The sequence below is a fragment of the Ambystoma mexicanum genome, chromosome 1q, assembly GCF_040938575.1.
Source record: "Ambystoma mexicanum isolate Mex_15411 chromosome 1q, UKY_AmexF1_1, whole genome shotgun sequence".
NCBI classification, from domain to species: Eukaryota; Metazoa; Chordata; class Amphibia; order Caudata; family Ambystomatidae; genus Ambystoma; species Ambystoma mexicanum.
The window spans coordinates 171635354-171660985 of record NC_090922.1 but is presented as its reverse complement, the minus strand read 5'-3'; the positions used below and the strand labels follow the sequence as shown (position 1 = coordinate 171660985).

The 25632-nt window shown below is 52.1% G+C and overlaps 1 protein-coding gene and 1 long non-coding RNA gene across 2 annotated transcripts in view; one reads left to right on the top strand and one right to left on the bottom strand.

Moving 5' to 3' along the window:
- Positions 1 to 379: 379 nt before the first annotated feature.
- Positions 380 to 17654, bottom strand: FOXF1 (forkhead box F1). Its single transcript, XM_069636517.1, has 2 exons — positions 15846 to 17654; positions 380 to 1895 (listed from the first exon to the last, which is right to left on the bottom strand). Exons 1-2 carry the CDS (start codon positions 16852 to 16854, stop codon positions 1735 to 1737), a joined length of 1170 nt encoding a protein of 389 aa, XP_069492618.1. The 5' UTR covers positions 16855 to 17654; the 3' UTR covers positions 380 to 1734.
- A 959-nt stretch (positions 17655 to 18613) lies between these two features.
- LOC138526131 (uncharacterized) overlaps positions 18614 to 25632 on the top strand; it is a 147863-nt gene continuing 140844 nt past the window's right edge. Inside the window, exon 1 of the long non-coding RNA XR_011283506.1 lies at positions 18614 to 18717. This is a non-coding gene — a long non-coding RNA (uncharacterized lncRNA). The remainder of the gene's footprint in view (positions 18718 to 25632) is intronic.

Genomic DNA, 25632 nt, shown 5'->3' with positions numbered 1-25632 from the left:
TCCATCACTTTAACTTGGGGATTTCAAGAATATTTCGACTTTTTTTTTTTCATCTGTGGCAATAACCGAGATATTGCCCGGGTTTCGTTAGTATTCCAAAAGCGGCATTTCACTCCACCCTGTTCATGTGTGTTTTAAATGCTAAATTCAAAACAAAAGGATGACGTGTCATGTAACTGAAACTTACACGTCTCACGACTCGTCAAACTATTAAAGATACTCTTAGACTTTTTCAGGATTGGTTGGAATGGCGGAGGGATCTGGGTAACACTGTCCACCCTAAAAAAAAAATACAATATATTAACTCCTAGAATCAGCGAACCATAGGTTTCGCGTGCAGAAAGTCTCCCCAATAGAAATCGAGCAAGGCAGCCATATGTACAACACTTAACACCGATTGTTTTTAATACACTTTTGGCGTTTCCTATGCAGACCGTGTTATTCAGGGTTTTCCTTTTTTTTACATTTAAAAAAAACGTAGACAACGGTGAAACATATTTGTTATTTTTACAGTGCAGAAGGAAATTTAAAAAAAATGTGTCACAGCCAAAATAAAAAAATAACGTACACAAAGGGGGAAAAAAACAGTCCACATATATACACTTATATAAAACATATGGAGATTTGGTTTTAAAACTGTTCCGGTTTTCCTTTTAAATTTACATTTAGTGTCTATAAAAGTTCTTCACGGCAAATATTGCCAACAAAGTACACCGTTTTAATACTGATAAATCGAGGCTATGAGGTGTCTCTTGATAGTAGCAAGAATAAACGTAGGAGAATAAATAACAGGATGGGCTTTGCTAATAAAAAGTGCTGTCACATCTCTGCAAAGACCCCTCCTGGACCCATGAATTGGAGCACAGTAAGGTCGCCGCGGCGTCCATCTTGAGCGCTACGCGTCAGGCGCGCCCGGCCTGCGCAGGCGGCCTGGCTCTACAGTAACGTATTGGAAATGCAAGGGTTTTAACCGTTATAAAGATACCTCTGGGAGGGTCCAAACGCGTCGCTCCAACAACAGAAGAGGACTCCGGGGAAACACAGGTGCGCGTGTTTCAGCTTTTCGCAGGATGTGCCTTGGAAGAATTGGGGAAGCGTGCGCCACAGATAGCAGCATCCTGACTGCAGAGGAGGTTATTTGGGAGGGAAAATACTGGATGGGCAAGTTTTCTTTCTGTATAAGACATACATGGAAGGTGTTATCAAACTTCTGGGGCTTGGTTTAAGAAAGCGTTTTTCAATGGACCGTAGTCTGATAAGTTTGTTTTTCATTTGCACCCCTGTCTTGATTTTAAATTTAAACGTACTATATTTTTTAAAAAAATATCTTCAAAAGATTACTAAAAGTACATTTTTTCGGTATTTTTTGGAGTGCTCAGCCTCTGTCAATCTTGAAATTGTGTGTTCTTTGGGGGAAAAAAAGTCAGGCAATGTCTTTTGGGGGAAGACTTGCTCAAGTGGTAAAGTTATTTTTTTAAATTAAAAATGAAAACAGCACAGTGTTCACTTTCCCCTTGCAGGTCAGGGACCTTAACTTTGAAGTTGACTTGAGACATGTTCCACAAGTACTCCTGGGTGACCTGTACTGGCCATACCTCGGGCCGGATCCGGGGTGGAGGAGGCAATCGGGGCCGGTACCCGGTTCTGGCAGAGGTGGGGTTCCCGGGTGGGGAGGAGTCTAGGTTCCTAGGCAGAGGTTCTGGCGTGTCACCAGCTGTTGTCCCCCGTATGGCTTCACATGACACACGGCTTGATGTCCTGGTATGTCACCTGCTGGTGGTAGTAGGAGCCGCTGTTTGCCGGGTGCATGGCCGAGGAAGCCATGGTGTTGAAGGAGAAGACAAACTCTTTCCGGTCGCACAGGCTGGGCGACTGACTGTGATACCGCGGGATCCCTGGAGGAGACAGAAAGGGAGAACATTTAGTGATGGGCCTTCACTGTGGGAATGCACCATGCAGAGCAACAGCTCATTAAGTCCAATTACAACAACAATAGCCCATAGCGAAGAACTGGCTCGACCATAGACCTTGGAGGACACTTGGCTCAGCCATTCGCATCAAGGAAAGACCTTGGAGGACACTTGGCTCAGCCATTCGCATCAGGGATAGACGATAGAGGACACTTGGCTCACCGATTCTTATCAGGGATAGACCATGGAGGACACATTCATATGAAGGATAGACCATGGAGGACACTTGGCTCAGCCATTCACATCAGGGATAGACCTTGGAGGACACTTAGCTCAGCCATTCACATCAGGGATAGACCATGGAGGACACATTCGCATCAGGGATAGACCACTTGGCTCAGCCATTCACATCAGGGATAGACCATGGAGGACACTTGTCTCAGCCATTCACATCAGGGATAGACCATGGAGGACACATTTACATCAGGGATAGACAACGGAAGACACTTGGCTCAGCCATTCGTATCCGGGATAGACCATAGAGAACATTTAGCTCAGTTATTCACATCAGGGATAGACAGTAGAACAGTCTTGGCTCAACCATTCACATTCTGAATAGACCAGAGAGAATATTTAGCTCAGCCATTCACAACCGTTCACATCAGGGACACACCATAGACAACACTTGCTGCAGCCATTCACACTAGGGCAGTGTCGGACTGGGCCCTCAAATTGTCTTGGGCACCAATGAAAAAGTGCCCCACAGTTGCAAATGGCTATATATTCCTTTTGTGACACTGTTTGAATAGCAACCAGGGGGGAGTTATTTGATAAAGTGTGGTGAAGATTGTGAACTTTAAAGAAAATGTATTTAGCAACACTACTGACAACGAATAGCCTCAGAGTGAATTAACTCATGATATTGGCCAATAAAGTGGCAGGCCAGTATTTTGTGTTTTTGGTTTGGCCATGCGCCTATTGCCCTATAGGCCAGTCCGAGTCTGCAATGGGGAGTGTCAATAGAGAACACTTGGCACATCTAGCCACCTTGTTGCTAGAGCACAGAGCAAAACCAATACTGACCCTCCATTCACAGCTGGAGAAGGCCACGGGGAAACTCCAGCTTCATCTAACCACTCCAGGGATGGAGTCCCACTAGTCATTGACTGGAGTGATAACCCGTAGAGAAGGCATAGAGGCAGCCGTTGGCAGCCAGGCCAATCTCCTGCCAGTATCCAGAGAGAGTCAATTGTTTCAGGGCCAGGCCAAAGACAGCAATGATCTCAAGTCCCTCATAATAGGCATGCACCATGGAGAGGGCGTAGCTTCAGCCCTCAGTAGCAGGGCATACGCCCGGCCAATCACAGTGGGGACAAAACATGTTGGGCATCTAGCTCGTGACATGTTTATAACCCTCAGCTTGAATTATTCCAGGAACATTTAGTGAGCACTAGTAGATCGCCTGTTCCTTAGGGCGATGGTTGAACACACCAGTCAGTGCAGGGAAGCCTCAAAGCCTATGTCTATGGCGCAAGAATGTTTCTGCATACAGACATTATGAAGGACACTTGCCCTCTTAGAGTGTTGCCATTTTGGACAGCTGCCCCCTTAGAGTGTGGTCCTTAATATAATTGTTTATCTACTTTGGCCTAGCCAGCCTGCCGCACATTATTTTACAACATTAACTGTATTAATGTAATGTTCTCCTGGTGACATTACACCCATATCACACCCCGACCCCAACATGTGCTGCGCAGAGACCTTACATTGCCCTACGTCTTGCCTGCCACATTCACATTACACGCTCTTTCTTCACGTGGCCACTATGGAAAAACTCTTGGCATGTCCAGAATTGTTATTCTGGAGTTTTTCTTGGTGGGAGAAATTAACCGTAGTCCCGGCTAAAGAAAGCCGACATGCTTGAAGGGGTGTTTGAGCACATCTCAAATCCATCATGCAGCCATGTAGTTAAGTTGGCAAGATTCAATGTTAAACCTTCCGTCTCGTCAGTTCTCCCTGGTCTACAGACATCTCTGAACGTACTCTTACGCTAATGCACAATTATTTCGCGTTACAGGCTTATTGAAGCTTGATGCACCCAAACTTCCAAAAACGTTACCCTTCTCCATTTTACCTCCTAGTTTATGTTTTTTGCAGTATGTCCTTTATCGGTTACCAAAAGGGTTGGGCACTAGGTTTTTGGAATCCACTTGCGCTTCAGTGCCTCATTTGTTATTGTTTGGTTAGGGTTTGTAAGCTGCTAGGTCACCGTTTGTGGATGTGTTGCCCACACCTCTTGTCAGTATTGTGGTTAGTTTGTCCTCAGATAGATACCTTGCGCTTTGTAAAATAATTTGTAGTCTTTGTAACTTGCTGATAGTGTCATAGGTATAGTTTATTGTGCTCATGGGTGGTCAGCCGACAAATGTTTCGAGCTCTCTGGGTCTTTATCAAGGCAACAGCGCATGTTCCATGGGTGCCGGATGGGTGGAGTGTGGTTGACATTTGCAGTCCTGTTGGATCGATATCAGCCCGGCTTGAGCCTGGTCCTGTACTGTCCTTTCAAGGTCACAAATTGTTTTATAAAGCGCAAAAAAAAAGTACTCAGAACACTTAGCCAATGCTGGCCAATCCCATCAAAGACATAACATAAGCAACACTCCACCACCAGTACAAAACTGAGCAGTAACACAACATCTAGCTACTGCCACTGCACGAGCTATGTGGGAGATTTAACCGCCGACAGCATGGAGGACATTCTGACTATGTTTAGCTCGCTCGTGCCATCCTATGCACAGAGAGGGCATCAACCCTAACACCCCCAAAAAGGACAGAACTCCCAGCCCCCTTTTAACCAGCAAACACAAGTCAGCAAAACATGTGGATGGGGAACAATGACCTCCAGCCATCAAATCAACAAACAGAGGCAGAACAAACATAATGCTCCCAGTCCTCGACAGCAGAATATAAACACACATCTAGCAGCAGTCATCCCAGCCGAAGCAGCACCAACAGCCACCCAGAGCAGTGACAGAACACAGAGCACTGCTCCAGTCTTCACCAGCAGAGAAAAAACACACTGCCAGCAGCCGCAATCCCGAGCAAAGCAGTAGCAACAGCCACCCAGAGCAGTGAGGTAACACAGAGCACTGCTCCAGTCCTCACCCGAAGAGAAGAAACACGCAGCCAGCAGCAGCCATCCCCAGTGGAGCAGCAGCAACAGCCACCCATAGCAGTGACGGAACACAGTACTGCTTCAGTCTTCATCAGCAGAGAAAAAACACACAGCCAGCAGCAGCCATCCCGAGCAAAGCAGCAGCCACAGCCACCCAGAGCAGTGACGTAACACACAGTACTGCTCCAGTCTTCACCAACAGAGAAAAATCACACAGCCAGCAGCCACCATCCCGAGCAAAGCAGTAGCCACAGCCACCCAGAGCACTGCTCCAGTCCTCACCCGAAGAGAAAAAACACACAGCCAGCAGCAGCCATCCCGAGCGGAGCAGCAGCAACAGCCACCCAGAGCAGTGACGTAACACACAGTCCTGCTGCAGTTTTCACCAACAGAGAAAAAACACACAACCAGCAACAGGACACCACCCCGAGCAGAGGAAGAACACAGAGAATAGCGCCAGTCCTCATCAGCAGAGAAAACAACAAGCGCACACCAGCAAACATTCTAAGCAGACACAGAACACACAGAAGAGCACAACTCATCACCAGCAGAGACAAAACATGCAACCAGCAACATACACCATCCTGAGCAGAAACAGAGCACACAGAATAGCTCCAGTCCTCATCAGTAGATAAAAACACAAACACAGAGCCTGCAGCCAACCCGAGCAGAGCCAGAACAGACAGAACACAAATTCAGCTCAACTCATCACCAGCAGAGACAAAACATGCAACCAGCAACATACACCATCCTAGGCAGAAACAGAGCACACAGAATAGCTCCAGTCCTCATCAGTAGATAAAAACACAAACACACAGCCAGCACCTGCAGCCAACCCGAGCAGAGCCAGAACAGACAGAACACACATTCAGCTCAACTCATCGCCAGCAGAGACAAAACATGCAACCAGCAACATACACCATCCTAGGCAGAAATAGAGCACACAGAATAGCTTCAGTCATCATCAGTAGATAAAAACACAAACACACAGCCAGCAGCCAACCCGAGCAGAGCCAGAACAGACAGAACACACATTCAGCTCAACTCATCACCAGCAGAGACAAAACAAGCAACTAGCAACGGACACCATCCGAGCAGAGACATGACACACAGGAGGGCTTCTGGCAGCCACCCTCCATCTACCTAAGCCAAGACAAAAAGCCCGAAGCAGCCAACCAGGGTAGAGGAAGTACACACAACACTTCCCGCCCTCTCCAGTGCATTCAGAGAACACCCGACCTGCCCTTTGCATCTCTCCCCACGGACACACAACAAGCCCAGCAGACTGTCACCCGCGCAGACAAGATGCTTGCGAGAGCCCCCTCCGCGAAAGATTTACCCGACGAGGTAAACAGTTTGCAAACCCCCACGCGAGTTAAAACAATTGCCGAGTGGACGAGTCTCGTCGGAATGGTTGGCGCGGTTGGACCTCAAGGGCTGTCTCTCGAGTGCTCACAATGGAAACTCGGCCAGGCGCAGTCCAGCCGCCCCTGCACCCGGGAAACAACGGGCCCGTTTTACAGCGCGTTTTCCAATGGGATTGCGCCATTGTAAAACACGTTTGAACATCAGGCCCAACGTGCGCTGTCTTATTACTAGGCCCCTGAAGGGGCCCACATGGAGATGGTGTTTCTGGGCGAATATTAGGCAGCTGTGACTTACAGAACGAGTGCCCTTGAAACATTCATGTTAGAAGCGGACCGACTGCCCGCTCAGGGCGCTATAGAAGTCGCCCCCTGTCTGTTATTGTACTTAATCTACTGCGGCTAGTTATTGCAGAGCAGTAGGAGTGCAAATGCCGTTTTAAAGAATTGGATTTTTGGTGATATATTTTCACTAAGTACGAGTTAAATTGGGTTTGCTTATAATGTGGTCATCTAGTGACAAGCAAAACCTTTACCCAGAACTGTGACGTCACCAGCCACTCATAATAAGGATTCTTGAATGCTAATGGAATGGAAATGGATTGATGTGTTTTAATGATGGTTTGTAATTGTTATTTGTTTTCGTAATAGTCGTAAAAGTCCGTTGTAACTGTAGAACATTGTACTAAAACATGCTTCTTTGTTTAAAGCTGTGGTTTCGACGCCAGACACTCGGTCGCCTCTTTTTGAAGACGAATAACCGTTCGGTTGAGTCTTTTGGGGAAATATCGTGAGGTCGGAAACAGTAAACCTAGTCTTCGAGTTCGGCAGAGACATTGTTAAAACCCGGTGGTCGGGTAACACCTGCATGTTTCCAGGTGGTCGGGTAAACACACCCGCGTGTTCCCCCGGTGGTCGGGTAAAAACACCCGCGTGTCCCTCTGGTGGTCAGGTAAACACAACCGCGTGTTCCACGGCGGTCGGTTAAACACACCCGCATTTTCCCCGGTGGTCGGGTAAACATACCCGCGTGTTCCCCTGTGGTCGGGTAAATACTCCCGCATTTTCCCCGTGTTCGGGTAAACACACCGGCGTGTTCCCCCCGGTGGTCGGGTAAAAACACCCGCGTGTCCCTCTGGTGGTCAGGTAAACACAACCGCGTGTTCCACGGCGGTCGGTTAAACACACCCGCATTTTCCCCGGTGGTCGGGTAAACATACCCGCGTGTTCCCCTGTGGACGGGTAAATACTCCCGCATGTTCCCCGGTGGTCGGGTAAACACACCCGCATTTTCCCCGTGTTCGGGTAAACACACCCGCGTGTTCCCCGATGGTCGGGTAAACACACCCGCGTGTTCCCCGGTGGCTTCGCGAGTGTATTGTCACTGGAGGTGTGTTGTGTGGCCAGCGACCTTTCGAGTGCTGAAGTCCGTGCTCTAGGGTTCGTTGCCTGGTCACTAACAGCACCCCAACATTTGGCCTCAGCAGTGGTCGGGCAGACTGTGGGGTCACCCTTTGGGCCCGAATCATGGAATATCTGCACTCTTCAAAGTGACTTTGCACTGCCAAAACAAACCCCGATTCATGGAACTGTGCAAAGTGTATATTTGCAGTGCAAAGTCATTTTGTACTGCAACAATGAGCACTTGCATTGACTTGCACTGCAAAAATCACTTTGACAGTTCCATTAATCGGGGTTTGCGTCGTCAGTGCAAAGTCACTTTCCGGCAGGGCAAAGTCACTTGGAACCGTGCAGATATTGCATGACTCGGGCCTGCGTGCTGGACATCCGAGCAGCCAGGTTCGGACACACGCCCTTGTCTTCTGTTTTAAGATCGGCGACATCCCTGCGGCAGAGGAGGAGATCCCGCCCATGTACATGGGGGGCGAGTGGGAGGGGGTGCGTGCATCAGGGCGCCGGCGAGACCAAGCGGCATCTTTCCACTCACCCGTCTAAAATGTTACATGATATCCAAAGAGTGACACGTGAATACATACGCTTCAAACACCGTGGCCTAAGCCTGCACGTGAAAGCCAACAACGCTATTCCGGAAGAAAAAAGATATAAATGTTAAGCTCCTTTCCACGGCTTTGCGATCCCACCTTGGCGTGGATGCAAGTTTCGGTGTAATCATTAAAGGCCGCACAGAGGCATCAATTGTGTGGGGGCGGCTATTTCGGTCGTGTACCGGGGGCTCCTGTGAACGGGTGACACGCTTCAGTCCATCCACCCCGGGTAACTTTCTTCGCTCAGCTCAACGTGTCTATTTGCCGTGCGCCATCTTTAAGGTGCGTGCGGCGAGGAGCTGCGGTGCGTGTGGAAGCAAGGGCCGGGAATGTGCAGGAAAGCCGCGCCATCTGTGCTAAACTGTCGCCGTCTGCCGTGGTTCGGGCCGCAGCCTGGGCCGAAAGCGGCGCACGTCCGTCGCACCGCGAAGTCTGACGCCCGCCCTATTGCAGCCTTGAGCGGCGTATGCGCCTGTAGGCGCGCAGACAGCACGAGAGCACGGGCTTGGCACATATGTGTGGCGTTGCGTGCACGAGGTGAGGGGCAGCAGAACACCGATGTGTCCTGCAGGGCGGGGGTGATATATGTTTTGTTGTTTGTATTTCTATAGCGCCTACTGCCATTGTTACGGCTTGGAATGGCTGTAGGGCGAATGACCCTTTCGCAGGCCGCAGTCTGGACCAACCACGAAAATAAAAGAGCATTTACAACAGTGCATGCGAATATTAATTCGATTTTTGGTGGCTGTTAAATCACTAGCTGACAACATTAAAGATGTAATAATGATGGCCGTTTTAATACCAATGGAACAGTTTAAATTACCAAAGTCAGAACCTTCGGTGATTTAAACATGGGGGTTCACGGTACTAGTTATATGTGTTATCATATCCTTATGCTACACCGGAAGGAAGGAAGGAAGGAGTTCTGATCCTCTTTAATTGGTTTGCGGGGTGTGGGGGATATACTTCCGCTCTCATTTTCCAAATCCCTCTTTGTAAATGGTTGTCTATAACGCGCTTAATACCCAGGGCGTGGGTAGTCTGAAGCGAGACGCTAGGGCCCAGGGACTGATTTACAAAGCGTTTTGCCAATAGGGTTTCCCATTGAAAAACGCTTTGTAAATCAGGCCCTGGGTGTCTGACCGATCTAAGAAGCATCCGGCTGTCCTGGTGACTGGGGAACTTTTGTGTAAACTGCGTTCCGCTGCCTTTAAACTCTCCTGTTAATGGTTCGACGTGCATGTACATTCACACCTCCCAGCCCCCCCTTTCCATCTGATCCCCCTTCTGTCTCTCACTCTCTAACAGAATCTTACATGCTGGCTGTTCCCTTTTTTCCTCCTGGCGCCTTGAAGCGTTTTGGATTGCCACGCAGGCGTTAGAAAACACGAAAACACACAGATACATACATTGTGATTGGTTTTTTTTATATATATATCTAGGAGCAGCAGGCGCCCTGAGGGTGACATCGGCGGCATGTGGCGCTAAACACGGCCATGGTGGAAGTGGAAGGAAATCTCGGTGTCCGTCTGGGGATGTGCTGACGTCAGGGCAGGCCGCGCAGCGAGAGCTGCCAGGCCCTACAGACACAAGCCCTGTTGTGTTGAGCTCCGTCCATCACATCTCAAATCCGAAACAGATGTGAAGCCTGGGGCGGCCGCCCCCAACGAAGCCCGTCTCCAGGCCGGCGACTCAGGCTCCACCATCGGTGCAGCCGCGCTATGCACCCTATTCTGGGAGCAGCTCCGCTGAGAATGATGCGTCCACTGCTGCGCACAGGACGCGCCGCGCCCCGGGCCACCGTGTACTGGGACGAGTAGCGCCCGAGCTGCAGCGCTCTGAACATGGAGCAGCCGAGCACTGTGCACCCCCGCAGAGATCAGTGCCGCTGCTTCCCTCTGGGATACATAACAATTCCACTGGTTTCTTCTATTGCGCGTTATGCCGGGCTCCAGCCTCTACGCGCATCCCGTGCTCCTCTGTGTAGTCTTGCTTACAAGACCAGAGCGTTGCCGCTGAGCTATCCTTCCCAGATACTAGGAGCAGGGCAGCTGCAGCTCCCCGTACACAGTACAAGGCGCACTAGGGCAAACTGGGAACAGTGCAGCTTCAGCACCCTGTGCCATATGCCTTGCACCGGTGCAGTTTCTGCACTCCGAGATGGGTACTAGGACCAGGGCAGCTGCAGCTCCCAGTACACAGTACAAGGCGCACTAGGGCAAACTGGGAACAGTGCAGCTTCAGCACCCTGTGCCATATGCCTTGCACCGGTGCAGTTTTTGCACTCCGAGATGGGTACTAGGCCCAGGACAGCTGCAGCTCACAGTGCTCTGTACAAGGAGCAGTAGACTACCCTATACTGGGACCAGTGTAACTGCAGCACCCTGCTACATGCACTGGGTCCAGTACAATGTCTGCATCCACGTGCATATACTGGGACGAGTGCAGTTGCAGTGCTCTATACGGGGACCAGTACAGCACTGTGCACCCTACACAGGGACCAATGTAGGTGCAGCACGCCCCACTTCACAGAAGGACCGCTCGCTACAGTGCCCTGCACCCTATACTGGGACCAGGGAAGCTGCAGAACACAGTGCTCTGTGCAACGTATACTGACTCCAGTATAGTTACAGCAGACTGTGCTCTATCAAGAGACCCGCATAGCACCATGCACTGTTTACTGGGGCCATCAGATTAGCGGCAGCATGCTATGCTCTTTAGAGGGACTGTTAGAGCACTGTGCTTCATAAATGGGACATTACAGGACTGTGCTCCCTATACTTGGACCTAGTGGAGTTGCTGCACGCAGTGCTTTACCGAAGGAGCAGTGCAGTGCTGTGCCCCTGGGACTGGCGTACGTGCAGCACGCAGTCCCCTAAGGAAGAACCTGCACAATACGGTGCAACCGCAGCACGCAGTGCTAGACAGAGGAAACATAACAGCACTGTGTACTGGTACCAGTTAGCAGAAGCACGCAGTGCTCTATAAAGGAAACCGTGCAGCACAGCACACCCTATACTGGGCCCAGCGTAGTTACAGAACATCGAGCTCTGAAGAGGGCAGCACTATGCAACTTTTACTGAGACGAGTGCAGCTAAACCCTGCAGTGGTCCATGCGGGGACTAGTACAGCACAGTGCGTGCACCGTATACTGAGACCAGTGCAGCCAGCAGTGCTCTGTACTGGGACGAGTGCAGTCTGAAACACCCTGTTCAGTCTGCGGCACGCTGTGCACTGCACTGGGAGACAGCACTCGAGTGCAGCAGACGCCAGAGCCGAATCATTCTCCTCTGGAATGAATCCTTTGAGAGTAACAGAGTCTTGAAGCCGACTCCACACTGCGCCCATTTCCCGTGCCAGTCCTGCTGCGGGTAGCGTAGCGCCTCCCATTCTCTCACCCGTGCCCGCTGGCTCTGGAATCTAACCTAGCTTTGTGCCCCGGCTTGGCTCTGTCGTATTTTGCTGACAGTTGTAATCCTAATCCCTCCGCGGTATCCATGGACACAGAGGCCGAGCCTCACACCGCCATTTTCTCGGGTTGAAGGTGCAGTCACGGTTGTTGGTTGATTCCTTGATTTGTGGTGCCTTACACGGTCAGTGCTGTGAGTCCCCGGATCTCTGTTGTGTTATGGTATGATGTAAAAGGTTATTTATAAGGCGCTTAATACCCAGAGGTTTCTAAGCACGAACCCGGGGATCGAACCCGTGTTGCTCCGTGTCCTCTGGTTTCCAAGGCGAGCACTTTGCCACTGAGCTGTCCTCCCGAGACTATTGTAGCCCAGAGTACACGGACACTCTCTTATCTATTCCTCTTCAATCACATTCTCCGGGCCTGACGCAAAGCGTTTTTCAATGGGACTTCCCCATTGAAAAACGCTTTTGTACATCAGGCCGTATGTGTACATTTGGTCTCCAGCTTCACCCTTTTGTTAGTGGCATGCTCCTGGCCTCCATTTCCTCCTCTGGCCGCGGAGGGTTTCTTCTGTGCTCCCTTTACGAGTCAGGGAGGCAGCCTGATGTCCACTAACGCCCCGGGCAGGAACATTATTCAAAATGAACCCCAACTCTCCTGGGCAGGGGAGCCCCTTAATCTGAGTTCATGGGCAAGCAAGGGGATGTCTCCCAGTGGACAGGGGGGTTAAGGGATGCCCGAAAAGGCCCCCTTTTCGCCTGGATCAGCGCGCGAGGCAAAGCGAATAACCCCCCCTTTGCACTTTATAGCAATGAGATGGCAAACACATGCACACCCCTCCCAGAAGTTCAGCTGAACGCCTGATATTCTGCGGCTCAGGTCGAGATAGCAAAGGAATGGGCAGAGAATGCCCGCAGGACACCCCCCTTCTCTTTATTTCGGGGTTACCGTGACCTGGAAGGCTAAGGCCTGACCTGGACCCTACGGCAGCCGGCAGAGGCCCGGATAGCGGAGGCTTTCCGGCTTCGCCTGCCAGGGTCAGGGGGAAGCCCTCAAGCTGGAGCGTGTGACCGGGACGCAGGGGCGCCTGCCCCCTGGGGTGGCAGCGTGCCCTCCGCGGGCCTGGCAGGGCGCCTGCTTCCGCTCCGCCGGGTAACTGCCGGGGCACTTAGTGCGGCGGAGCCGCGCTGCCCCTGGAGCGGGCACCGCGGTGGCCTCCGCCTGAGACACGCAGATTTTATCCGCAAGTCCCCCCCGCACCCGAGGCATTCCCAGGCTCTCTCCGAGACAATCATCGCGCTGCGCCGTTTCCTGACCCGCAGCAAATTGCTTTCCGCGCCCTCATGGGCTTTCGCCTCTGCTTCTTGGAGACATTAAGTGAAGTATAATCGCGCGCGTGGAAAGTCATTTCAGTTCTTAGTCGGACAATCGCGGCATCTCGTCGGGATGTCCGCGAATACGGGTAAACCTAACATTTGACGTCAAATGTGCAAACTGGCCATAACTGAATGTGCTCCATTTGAATCCATTTTTTGTACTCGTAGCCACTGTGTGCCACACACAGGGAGAGGTCTGCATACACGGGGGCGAGGGTATGTGTCCTGGCGCGCCCATACAAATCTGTATTCGGCGTGCATATAATGATACTAGTCCCACCGGATTTAAATATAGACACACACACAGTGTATGAATGCGAGCATGCGCACTCGCCTCGCTGTGGAGTAGATACATAGATGGATAGACAGGTACAGACATAAAGACACAGAAAAAAAAGACAACATTAAAGGTAGATAGATAAAAATACAAAATGAAAAATTACACACATATATAGAGAGAGAGTGAAAGACAAAAATACAAAAGGATTGTACGATAGGTAGGTAGGTATAGGTAGATCGGTAATTATATAGGTAGATAAACAGATATAGAGAGGGGAGCCCCTAAACACACCCAAAGAAATGAAAGCCCATTTTGAGAGTAAGGTGTTTGCTGCAACTAAGATGCAAAAAGGCCCATACGGGGTTCTCTAATGCCAAGTATGGAGTCCAATGAGGACCTTAACATCTTCTGTAATGACGGCTGTTATCCCTACGCTCCCTGCTAAGCGTGATCTGGTCTGATCTCCCTACCCTGTTCTGAAAACACTGCACATGCTTTTCAAACTCTTGCCTTCGAAATGTGTAAAGCGCTTGGAAATCCTGTCGGCAGGACGGTGCTATCCTAAAATAAACAACATCCAAAATCACCAGCGCACACCTGCACATGGGGGTTCATTCGGGGACGTACGCACGAGCTGAGCTGGGCAACGATGTGGGTGACCCATGGCGATAAGGGCAGGGGATGAGCGAGCTATAGCTGACTGTGGGCATGGGCAGGGCGCCGCGGGATGGGTGAACTATTGCTAATCGGGAACGCAGAATAATAGGGCGATGTTAGTGGGATTAATACCGCAGAAAGGTGCCACAGGTTTGGGAGGAGGCATAGTTAGCATGAGGTTGCGGGGTACAGTTGGACTTAAGCACCCCTGGCATCTATTGCAAAGAGGGCGAAGCTCCAGAGTAGGTTTTGAAGTAGTGTGGCTGGATTTGAAATGGTAGTTGGGGCGCACACTGGGGCAGAGAGGACATTATAGACTAGGTGGGAAAGGGCGGCAGAAACGTAGGCTGTGGATATTCTGGCGGTAGTGGGAGGGGAGGGAAGGGGTGCGTCTGCTCTGGCTGGTCATTTAACTGCCACAACAGCGTTCGGCCTTTTGCGTTCCGCTTCCATTTCCAGCCCCGAATGCAGCCGGCTACAGCATTTAAAGGGTTGGATTGCTGAATATAAAGGTGCGGCCCCTATACATTGTATAAGCGCTGGGGCAGTAATAACGTGTATAGGCGAACAGCTTCATATAAAGCTGCGATAACAATGGCGGGGCCTATATACCAGGCTATAGGTAGCATAGCTTGATAACTATACGGGTAGCATAGCTGGATACAAAGAAGGGGGTCATAGCGTCATATAATGAATGGACTGCATAGATTGGCACACGGATCGAGCGAACTGGCACAGCATTATGCAGTGCAGGGGGCAGCATAGGTTGTTATAACCATATGGGTATCATCGTTTGATCTAAAGAGGGGACTGGCAAAGGGATATAAGAGCAAGGGGTGGCATAGCTTGCTATAAAAAGGGGACTGGCAAAGGGATATAAGAGCAAGGGGAGGCATAGCTTGCTATAAAGAGGGGACTGACAAGGGGACATAAGAGCAAGGGGTGGCATAGCTTGATATAAAGAGGGGACTGGCAAAGGGACATAGGAGCAAGGGGTGGCATAGCTTGATATAAAGCAGGGACTGGCAAGGGGACATAAGAGCAAGGGGTGGCATAGCTTGATATAAAGAGGGTACTGGCAAAGGGACATAGGAGCAAGGGGTGGCATAGCTTGATATAAAGCAGGGACTGGCAAAGGGACATACGAGCAAGGGGTGGCATAGCTTGATATAAAGAGGGGACCGGCAAAGGGACATAGGAGCAAGGGGTGGCATAGCTTGATATAAAGAGGGGACTGGCAAAGGGACATAAGAGCAAGGGGTGGCATAGCTTGATATAAAGAGTGGACTGGCAAAGGGACATAAGAGCAAGGGGTGGCACTGCTTGATATTAAGAGGGGACTGGCAAAGGCACATAGGAGCAATGGGTGGCATAGCTTGATATAAGCATAGTCGCCTGGTAGCTTGATCCAAATAATGGCCTGGCATAGTTTCATATAAGAAAGTGGGCCTTGTAGCTTGGTAAGAGGGTGAAGGGGGGCCTTTACACAGGAATGGGGATAGCCTAGCCCGGTATAATCATTGTGGGAGGGGGGCCTTGCATGAGGATGGGGTAGTAAGTGCGCAGGGGCAAGGCTAGACTGGCAGGGGGCGGCTGAGCGGGGCGCTTAGCCCCGAGGCAGGGATTGGGGTCGCCAGCGCGGGACGCAACGGGAGGGGCGCTTACCTTGCAGGTCCGCCGTGCTGTGGCTGCCCTGGTGCAGGTAGGGCTGCTCCAGGGGGTGCGAGGAGAGGCTGGAGGACAGGGGGTTGCTGCCGGCGTTGCAGGGGGACAGCGGCTGCTGCTTGATGTACGGGGGACCCCCGGACAGGCCCCCCGAGGCCGGCCAGCCAGAGGCCGAGCTGGAGTAGACGGAGTGGGGCTCCATGACCCCGCCCCCGGTGAGCAGCGGGGAGCCCGAGTCGTGGTGCGAGTAGTCCCCGCCGGAGCCGCCCGTGCAGCCGCCCATGTAGGAGTGGCCCCCGTTGGAGGCCAGGTGCGAGACGGGGTGGCCCCCCAGGCCCATGCCGTCCACGTTGGCGCCCAGGTGGCCGTTCATCATGCCCATGCCCCCGTCCAGGCCCAGGCCGTTGGGCCCGCAGGACAGGCCGCCCCCGGCCGAGCCCTGGAAGCTGTACGAGTCCGGGATGTGGTTGAAGCCCAGGCCGTTCATCATGCTGTACATGGGCTTCAGGGCCTGGCACTTCCTGCGGAAGCCGCGGGGCCGCCTGCGGAAGGAGCCCTCCTCGAACATGAACTCGCTGGCCGGGTCGATGGTCCAGTAGTGGCCCTTGCCGGGCCGGCCCAGGCCCTTGGGCAGCTTGATGAAGCACTCGTTCAGGGACAGGTTGTGGCGCACCGAGTTCTTCCAGCCCTGGTAGGAGCCGCGGAAGAAGGGGAAGCGGCTCTGCAGGAACTGGTAGATCTCGCTCAGCGTCAGCCGCTTGCTGGGCGAGCTCTGGATGGCCATGACGATGAGCGCGATGTACGAGTAGGGCGGCTTCTCGGGCCGCCGGATGCCCGCGCTGCTCTTCTTGGCCTTGGCGCCGCCGCCGCCGCCGCCGGCCGCCGACGCGGGCTCCAGGGCGGGCGCCGCCGCAGGCCCGCCGCCGCCGCCCATCTGCGGCTTCTCGGGCCCCGCCGACATGGGGCTGCTCTGGGGCTGCGAGGAGGGCTGCGCCATCTCCGCCGTCATCGGGCCGGGGGGTTCACCTGCTGCTCCGGCCGACGGGCGGGGGAGCCCTTCCTAGAGGCTGGTCTCTCCTGCGCTCCTCGCCCCTGTGCCGTCGGTCAGGCCAGTTGGCTGAAGTCTACTTTGGAGGCTGGACCCTGCAGTCAGGTCTGGCCCTATCTGGGATCTGCTTGCCTGGTGATGGGCTCGCTGGTGCTGGGCTCCGCTGGCCTGGTGATGGGCTCTGCTGCCTGGTGATGGGCTCTCTGGTGCTGGGCTCTGCTGGCCTGGTGATGGGCTCTGCTGCCTGGTGATGGGCTCTGCTGATGGGCTCTCTGGTGCTGGGCTCGGCTTGCCCGGCGATGGGCTCTGCCTGCCTGGTGATGGGTTCTGCTGGTCTGGTGATGGGCTCTGCTTTTCTGGCTGCTGATCAGCTGGCCCCTGGCTTGCTAGGCTCCTCTTGGCTTGCTTCCAATCGCAGCCTCGCAGGTTGGCCTCTGCTTGCCTTGCTCTGAGCTCGGATGCCTGGCTGGTGCTGAGCTCGGCTCGCCGGGCTCTGATTGGCTGATGCCGAGCTGGACTCCGCTTTGCCTGGCGCCTCCTGGCTCGCCCTCAGCCGCACTTTCTGCCGGGCTTATCGTCTAGCGCCTCGGTCTCCGCTTGCTGGGCTCCGCTTGGCTGGGCTGGCCTGGGCTCTGAAGGTCTCTTCTGGGCTCTGGACTGGGAGTTGCTGCGCCGGGCGGCTGCTCCTGCTCATCCCAGAGGCTCCGCTTTCTGCCCCCACCCCGGGAGATCTCGCTTTACTTATCTCGTGTCAGCGGCGTCTGGAGGCTTCTGACAGTCAGGAGAGAGGAGTTCCCCGGCCGATCTCTCGGCAGCCCACCCCCTGGCGCTCCGTCCCGCCCTCCCACTTCCCTCTCCCCGCCCCTCCCCTCCCGCAGCCCCGGTGGTCACTTGCAGGGGCCTCGGGAGGAGCGCTCTGCGCGGGGAAGAGGACGGGGTGACTGGGGCAAAGGGGGGGCGGGGAGAGGTGCGATTCCTCTTGAATTCCAAAAACCACTGACGAAAAACTTCCAAATGCCGCTCTCCCCGGTAGACTATCTGTGGCCAACTGACTTGGCTTTAGAAAGTTCAAAAATGGTCTACACATCGCCATTTTTCTAAGCGTGGCATTTCATTTTTGTTCATAAGATCTTTATCGAATTAAATGATGTATTTCTGAGAGGGGTAAGGGAGGCAACCTCTGTTTTTTTTACTGTCTTAACAATTATTTAAAATAAAGATACATTCGGGGCATTTTTTTCTATACAGCTGCGTTTACAGAAATGTTTTATACATTCTCCACGTTCGTCCTGATCCCCCCCCCCTTTTTTGTATTTTTGTAGAAGGGCACTCGGGCAAAGCACGGCCAACAATCCCGGGTGCACTTTCTCGTTTTTCGTGTCACAGTCAGAGCCCGAATTTAGGCATTAAAACTATCCATGCACTCGGCAAAGGGTCGCCCGCTGCGCCGTACGGCGCCTTGCCCACTTTAAAGCACCGTTTCTGATTTCGCAGCAAGATAGACGGGGACGCGGAGAGGATGTTTAGACTGTACAACGTAAACATATTCCCAGCAGATCTTTAATAAAAAAAAACACAGCCAATAGCCCGGCTGGGTCGCAGAATGAGTGCCCGTTTCTGCTGCGCCTTCTAGCCCTGCCCGGCGCGTGTTTAGATCTTGGAAATGTAAATAGCGCTGGCGCAGCGGAGCCGTGCCCAGAGCAGGACTCGTGAGAACTTTCTGCCACACACACGCGCACCGCCGGCACGGGCCGTGCCATCGCCGGCATCGAGCGGGCGGCTGCCACCCCACGCACAGGGCCTCAGCGGCTGCCACCCAGCACGGTAAGTAAGTCACTCCAGCACGGTGGCACCCGCAAACTGGCGGCGTCTCCTGCAAACGCTGCTGGCGAAATGGGGGGGGGGGGTTGTCGGGTTGTGCCGGGTGCACGGGATATTTACATGCGATATGGCCCAAATACCAACTTTAAAATGGTGTATTTTGAATACAATTTTTTTTCTGCCGTGCCCCTTTAAATATTTGAATATGTATTTTTTCCCAGTGAATTTGAAGGCGCTAATTTCCGCCAGCCTTCGCTCCAGGGCACCAAAGGAGAAACGGGGGGTGGCTGCACAGCCGGTCTCCGTTGGAGGGCGGGAGGGGGGGGGGTTCCTTGGAGAGTAGGATCGGTGAATGCATGTGGACACTAATACGCCACCACTTGCTTCTCTCACGGCAAATGCTCCCAGTGCGGCTGTGTGTGCCTTTTCCACCCCCAATGACGGAACCACTCGTGCCGATGACCTATTTCGCGAGGGAGCGCGCGCTTTTTTCTAGGCCGAGAATGGTGCATTTTTTTTATATGTGCCTTCCTTTTTTTATCAGATCTACGGGGTAAACAATCTCGCCCTTGTCCTGCCACGGACGCCCCCCTTGGGTGCTCCAAGATGTTGGCACCTGAGAAAAAGAACAGATGCGTTAATTAACCTCTCTCCCCCCTCGAGATAACGAGCTGTCAGGAGCTCGGGCTGGAAGGAGGGGTGCCTTGGTCCGTCTCCTCTGTTGACACGCGTTTGCGCTCTGAGGGAAGGGCGCAAGTCGAGGGTGCACGGGGGTGGACGGAGTCCCCCCCCCACTTTTTCAGGAGCCCCTCTCCCCCACACTTTTTCCAGAGGGCATATTGATATGCTAATTTCTGGTGACACCGCATTCCATCGTTATGTTAATGACGCCCCATACTTTATTTTTTAGGACTTGACCCCTGATTGCACCGGACTACCGCCACCCCAGAGGGGCATCTTTTACCTGCCCGATGAGAGAGGAAACAGAGCGGGAGCGTCCCCCCCCCCCTCACCTTCCCCCCCAATATAAACATGACCACACCACATGAAAATCACAACATAGCCGAACAATACTGGTTAGTCGTATTTTTTAAAAGTAGAACGACACTGTTTTGTTGACATGCCGGCCAGCTCCCGCACCCCGAACCCCCGATTTATAAAGTTCGCCATAGACACGTCCTGATGGAATTTCACGGTCTGGCGGGCGCCATCGTCCGGCCTCATGGCGCCCGGCTCCTCCAGCTTCTGAAGTTGCGATAACGGGCAACACGCGCAGTAGGGCCGCGCGCTGCCGCCCCGGACGAGTATCAGGGGTCCGCGAACCCGGAATACATACAAGCGAACCAAGGCTGCAGTGTGTATCCCATGTACACACCTCTAAGACATTATGATTCATACACGGGAGGTTGTGTTGATCAAAAACAGCCACTTGTTGCCCAGGAACGAGATTTGGCGAGAAGATGCTCAGAGCGAGGTTGGTGTCTGATAAGACACCAGGTGAGTTTCCTTACACGGGCCATGGGAAAAAGATGCCGGTTGCCCCTTAAAATGACACATGCGGCGTCCCTAAGAATGAAGACCTTGCGGGCTGTACAGGTGCGTGAGTGTGTGTCTGCGTGATGCGCGCGCGAGTGTGTCTGAGTCTCGTTATAGTGGGGGAGGGGCAGCCCCGGGCATTACACGGATCCTGGGTGCTCCTGATCTGGCAGGGGATGGGAATGGTACATACGCAGTAACATTTCTGGAAGTGGAGCAAAGCGACTTTTCAACCCTGCGCACCGGAAGCCACGCGTGGCAGGTGGGAACCAACTTGCAAACTGTATCAAGAGGTTTGCACCCCCAGATGGAAGGCGGCTCCACCAGGGAGCCTCACCACGCCCGGAGGCGCGGGAGCTGCGCACCTTCTGAAGCGGACAGCGCACAACCCCGCGCACACACTTCTGCCTGCCTTGTCCTGGCCGCCTATGCAGGAGGTTGCCATTCTCTCCTCTACCCACCATTCACGATAGTGCCCCTTTTCTCTGATTGATCTCTGCATCAACTGTCTCGAATGGGCGCCATTTCTGCAGATTCGCGGCGAGTGCTTGCCGGTGGCAGGCGCCCTTCCCAGCCAGGAATGGCACCGCGGGCCGGACGGAGGTGCGCCAGAGCGCCGCACACTGTGAAGGGCCCCAGATCACGCCAGCTGCGCAGTGACATCGGCGGCGCCATAAGGCGCCCGGGGCTGAGTGCACGTCGCGTAGAATTGCCATGTCCCGGTGCGCAGCCGGGGTAGAAAAGGTGCCCAGTGCCGCCAATACCCCCGCCCTTTCAGACAGTAGTACCCACGCGGGGTCATGTTTAGTAACATGTGTTGCAAATTGCGCATTTTAAACAATACTTGATCCTGAAATCTGGTCAAAAGCATTATCTATAACGGTATCTCACCAATCTGGCCCATTTCATTTAAAAAAGAAAACAAAATGGCGCACGCCAACATGTAGGGACCGTACTTCGGTCTAGTCCTGATGCCTTATTGGTCAGTCCGAGCCTGTGCACAGCTGACACAATGCAGTATATTATGCCACGCGCCGCTGGCGTTTCCATGGGGATCTCCAGGTGCTCTGGGGGACCTGAAGGGCGGTGGGGACCGGGGCAGACAGAGGGAAGGGCACGCTAGCATACCTGCATGAGCAATACATAACAATATATATGCGTTAAACAGAAGAGGGCGCACCTCTGCATGGGGCCACTCTGCACTTCTCAACATCCAATCCCAGCAGGGCCTGGGCCCCTACCACCCTTCACCCCTGTCAGGTCAATACACTGAGTACCAGTGAGTACCAGTCAGCACCATTACATTTGCCAATGCAAACAGCTGTCAATTATTGCAGTGCTTAGAAGCAGAACGGTTACAGCGTCAAGTGCTATAAAACCTGCCATTCGGTTACTTGGTTGTCGTCTTCCTGCCATTGTTGTTATTATTGTCCAATTCCCTTTAATATATATATATATATATATATATATATATATATATATATATATATATATATATATATATATATATATATATATATATATATATATATATATATATATATATATAAATGTGGTTCGATTTTTTGGTTGTTCCTTTATTGCAATGTTTTTTTTATGGAGTTTGTTAAACAAACTTAATAATCAGTAACTTTTTTTTTGCACGAAACATCTCGACCCCGGAACTTTGGGTTTTCGGAATATGTCTGTACGCTTTGATACGTGTTTTCATTATTGTTCCTACCCCGTATCATACGCCACTCGAAGGGCCACGCCACAAAACGAAATGTGGCTTCGAGTATTCACCCCAATATCCGCAATGTGAAGAAACAAGGCTCACAAAGGGGAATGAGAAACACAGGGATCGCAAATCACGAATTTCAAAATGCCAACTAAACTAAAAAGTAGCAGTTTGTACTACCCCCCCTCCCCCCTCAGAGGCTGCATGGAGTGGGGAGACGAGTGGGGAAGTCAGCAGCAGGATCGGGCAGGGGGTTGTGTGAGGGGACATCGATTTGGGCGGCCCCTACTTCGCTAGGAGTTGCTTTAAAACAAGCCAGTCAGGGTAAATTGAGGCACTATGGCCCTGATTTACAAACACGTTTTTTTTAATGGGAATATCCCATTGAAAAATGCTTTGTAAAGAAACCCCTGTGTGCTTAAACAACATCTCTATTTCTGATAGATTGTTTGCCCATTATAATTATTCAGCTGTATTCCACATGTCGTGCAACATTTGAGATGCAACTTTTATTCCATCGGGATTTGTAGAACCTGATATACAAAGCGATTTGCCCATTGGAAAACATGTTTGTAAATCAGGCCCGTAGTATTCTATCTCCTTAATACTTTCATTTTAAAACTAAAATGTCTTTGTGTGCCCTGATAGTGGCCTTCTTTCTCGGGCGGACCTTCTTTCTAGCCCACCTCCCTATGTTTTTGCCTTTCTTCTCGCTGTTGATGCCCCCCCCCACTCCTCCCCTCCCCATGTCTCTCAATGTCCCTGGCGTTGACCTTCTTTAATGGCGTTTTGCTCATCTGCCTGTCTTTTTGCCATTACATTGCTTCTTGCCTGTTTTTTACCCTCCATTTTCTTAACTGCCGCCTGTCCCTTTGGCCGCCTCTTTGTTTTTCTCAGTTTGTCAGTCGTTGTGCCCTTTGCATTTAGCCCGACTCCACGTTTTTGCCGCCCGCCCGGGATGGAGCGCAGTTAACGCGCAGAGCAAGTCACGCGCGCAGTGACCATCTCCATGGCTACCGATGGCCCCGACGTGTAACGTGAACCCAGCGGCCGGACTGACGCATACGCAGAACAGAGGCGCTGCAATCCCCCCAGACCGGGGAAGGACGTTCCATGCAGTCTGCGGGGGTTGCATTTCTGACCATAGACGCGCTGTGCGGCCTACTAAAATGCCTCGCTAGATGGACGGACAACACAGATAACACAAAACACGGCAGCTGTTTGTGTGGGTGGACAACTCTTGTACATATAGGCATGCCATGTATTCATCACTGGTGTTAAATCAGACTGGACCCCTTTTGCAATGGTGCAGACGGACAAAAACATGGTGGCGTGCAAGGTTGCCCAGAGCAGTGCCAGTTGTTCAGATTCGTTCAAACCCTTTTACCCATCGCTTTTTTGGCCATAGTGCCGCGAAGTAGGTCCCTTGCTCCAGTGCCATAGGAAACCAAGCTGCATCTCACTGATGAGGCCCACCCACCATGGCGGACGGGGACCTGCCCTAGCAGTGCGGACAGAGCTGCTGCCATTGGTGGAAGGTTGCCCGGAGCAGTGGCAGTAGTTCAGGTTAATTCAAAACCTTCCACCCATCACTTTTTTGATTTAATCAGGTATGGCACAAAGTCCCTATCCTGCGATCGGAACTTTGTTTTGTGCTTTAAAATTGCCACCAAAAAAACCCTAAAAATCGCATCACTCTGTTAATATCTGGCTCTACACATCGCTACTGACACGTTATCCATCTATATCAGGTAGTTTCACTGTGCTTTGAAAGAACAACACTAATGTTTCCCCACTATGCAGGAGATATCCTGCACTCGGTGGTGTCACCATGGCGAGATGCCGTACACAATGTGGGTCGTTAGCACCAGATACTGTGAACATCGGTTCCCTGTACATTAGAATGTGCGATTCCACCTCCTTGCGATTGGCTTTCGTACGCACAACTGTGACACCACAAACACCCCTGGCTTGCCTTGTCACCTGGCAACAGCCTGTGGCAAGGGTTACACCTTCAAAACAAGAAGGCAGGCTTAGGCATAGCGAGATAACTAAACAAACAAGCGTGCCGATTTACGCATATTTACTGTTTGTTTGGGAAAACAATCAAGTGCGAATAACGTGCTTGACACATAGGTTCGAACCGCTTAATACTATTTTTTTATCTTTGCTTCCCGCACCCATGATGCTGACCTATGGAGAAAAGTGCCTTCAGCAGGACGCCGTGATTATGATAGGTTCTTTAATGCGTTTAATACCCGGAGGTTTATAAGCGCGACCCGGGGACCGAACCTGTGTTGCTTCTCGTCGGCTTGTACCCACGGCGAGCGCGTTGCCCCTGAGCTATCCTCTCGAGTCTCATAACACGCACTCCACGAAGCCCTGTCCTCTCCAGAATACATCCACTCTCTGTGAACATGTGAACACTGGCTCTTAATTAGAAGGGGGTCGCTATTCCCCGTATGCCACCCACCCCATCCATGTTCATCTGAATGTAAGGGGCGGGGGGAGGGGAGGCGGATATCACAAAGCTTTACAACCACTCACTCTCCCTGACATGGGCAAGTCAGTGCGCAGACCGGTATTTATCACGCAGCTGGTAAGGGAAGCCGGAGGCTTAACGTGGTTACTGCAGACATATTAAACGATGCAATGAAACCTGCCATTTTCTCAAATTTGGACTTTTCTTTCCCTGTACCAACGCATACAACATTTTTAATTTCCCTGAAAAGAAAGAAAAACAAATAAAAACCCCAATTGCATATAGGACGTTGCGGGTACTATAATGAGGTAGTTCTTTTTTCTGCATATATGTATGTGCCTAAGGTCATTATTAGCCAAGTGCACAAATAAAACATAAAAATACATAATGATGTAGTTCTTACAATGTGGGTGCTCTGCCCCTCGGATCTCGCTGCTCAAGAAAAAAAGAAAGCCTTCAGTAAAAAGCATCGTATGGCGTTGCATGTTCCTGCAAGGCACGTATGTTGCTATACTTGGCCCGTCCCCGTGTAGCACACGCCCAGCCTGTAAGCGCTTGGAGGTTCCACATAGCGGTTCCAGCGCACGCTTATCCGGGACCCGAATCTCCAGCGTTTTCATGTCAAAGCTCTGAAGGTCTTTTTTCCCTGTCAGTGCAGCGTAGAGCGATAACGTCGGGTCACGCGCGGGGTCACCGTGCGGGTAACTGATAATGCACCCCTGGGCTCCCAGGACTTTGGCTGGAGCTGTGCTGATTTTGCCCAGGCTGGCTGGTGGAGGCTAATGCAGTTATTTTCCCTCCAATAAAAGCCCAGTGACTTGTGTAAAAAACAGACAAATGCGGCTCTTCTTCCTCTCCCTGAGCAAAGTATTTTTACTGGCTAATTGCTTAAGTGAAGGAGACTCTGCTGCAGTCGAGGCGGTAATGTGAGCATGAAATGTATCCAGGGGGGCTAAGGGGTGCCCTGGGAGCGGCCCCTGTGTTTATCAGAGCGCAGACCACCCAGAGAGGGGGGCAGACAGGCGCGCGCCCCTCTGCCAGCCCCTGCTTTTAATTAACACCAGTTTGACTTCACTTCGCCGCCCCCCTCCACTCACCCCCCCAACCCTCCCGGCCCGCACGCCGCTCCGTCCACCCCGAGAGGCATGCGAAGTGAGCCCCGCACGTGTACCTCATGCAA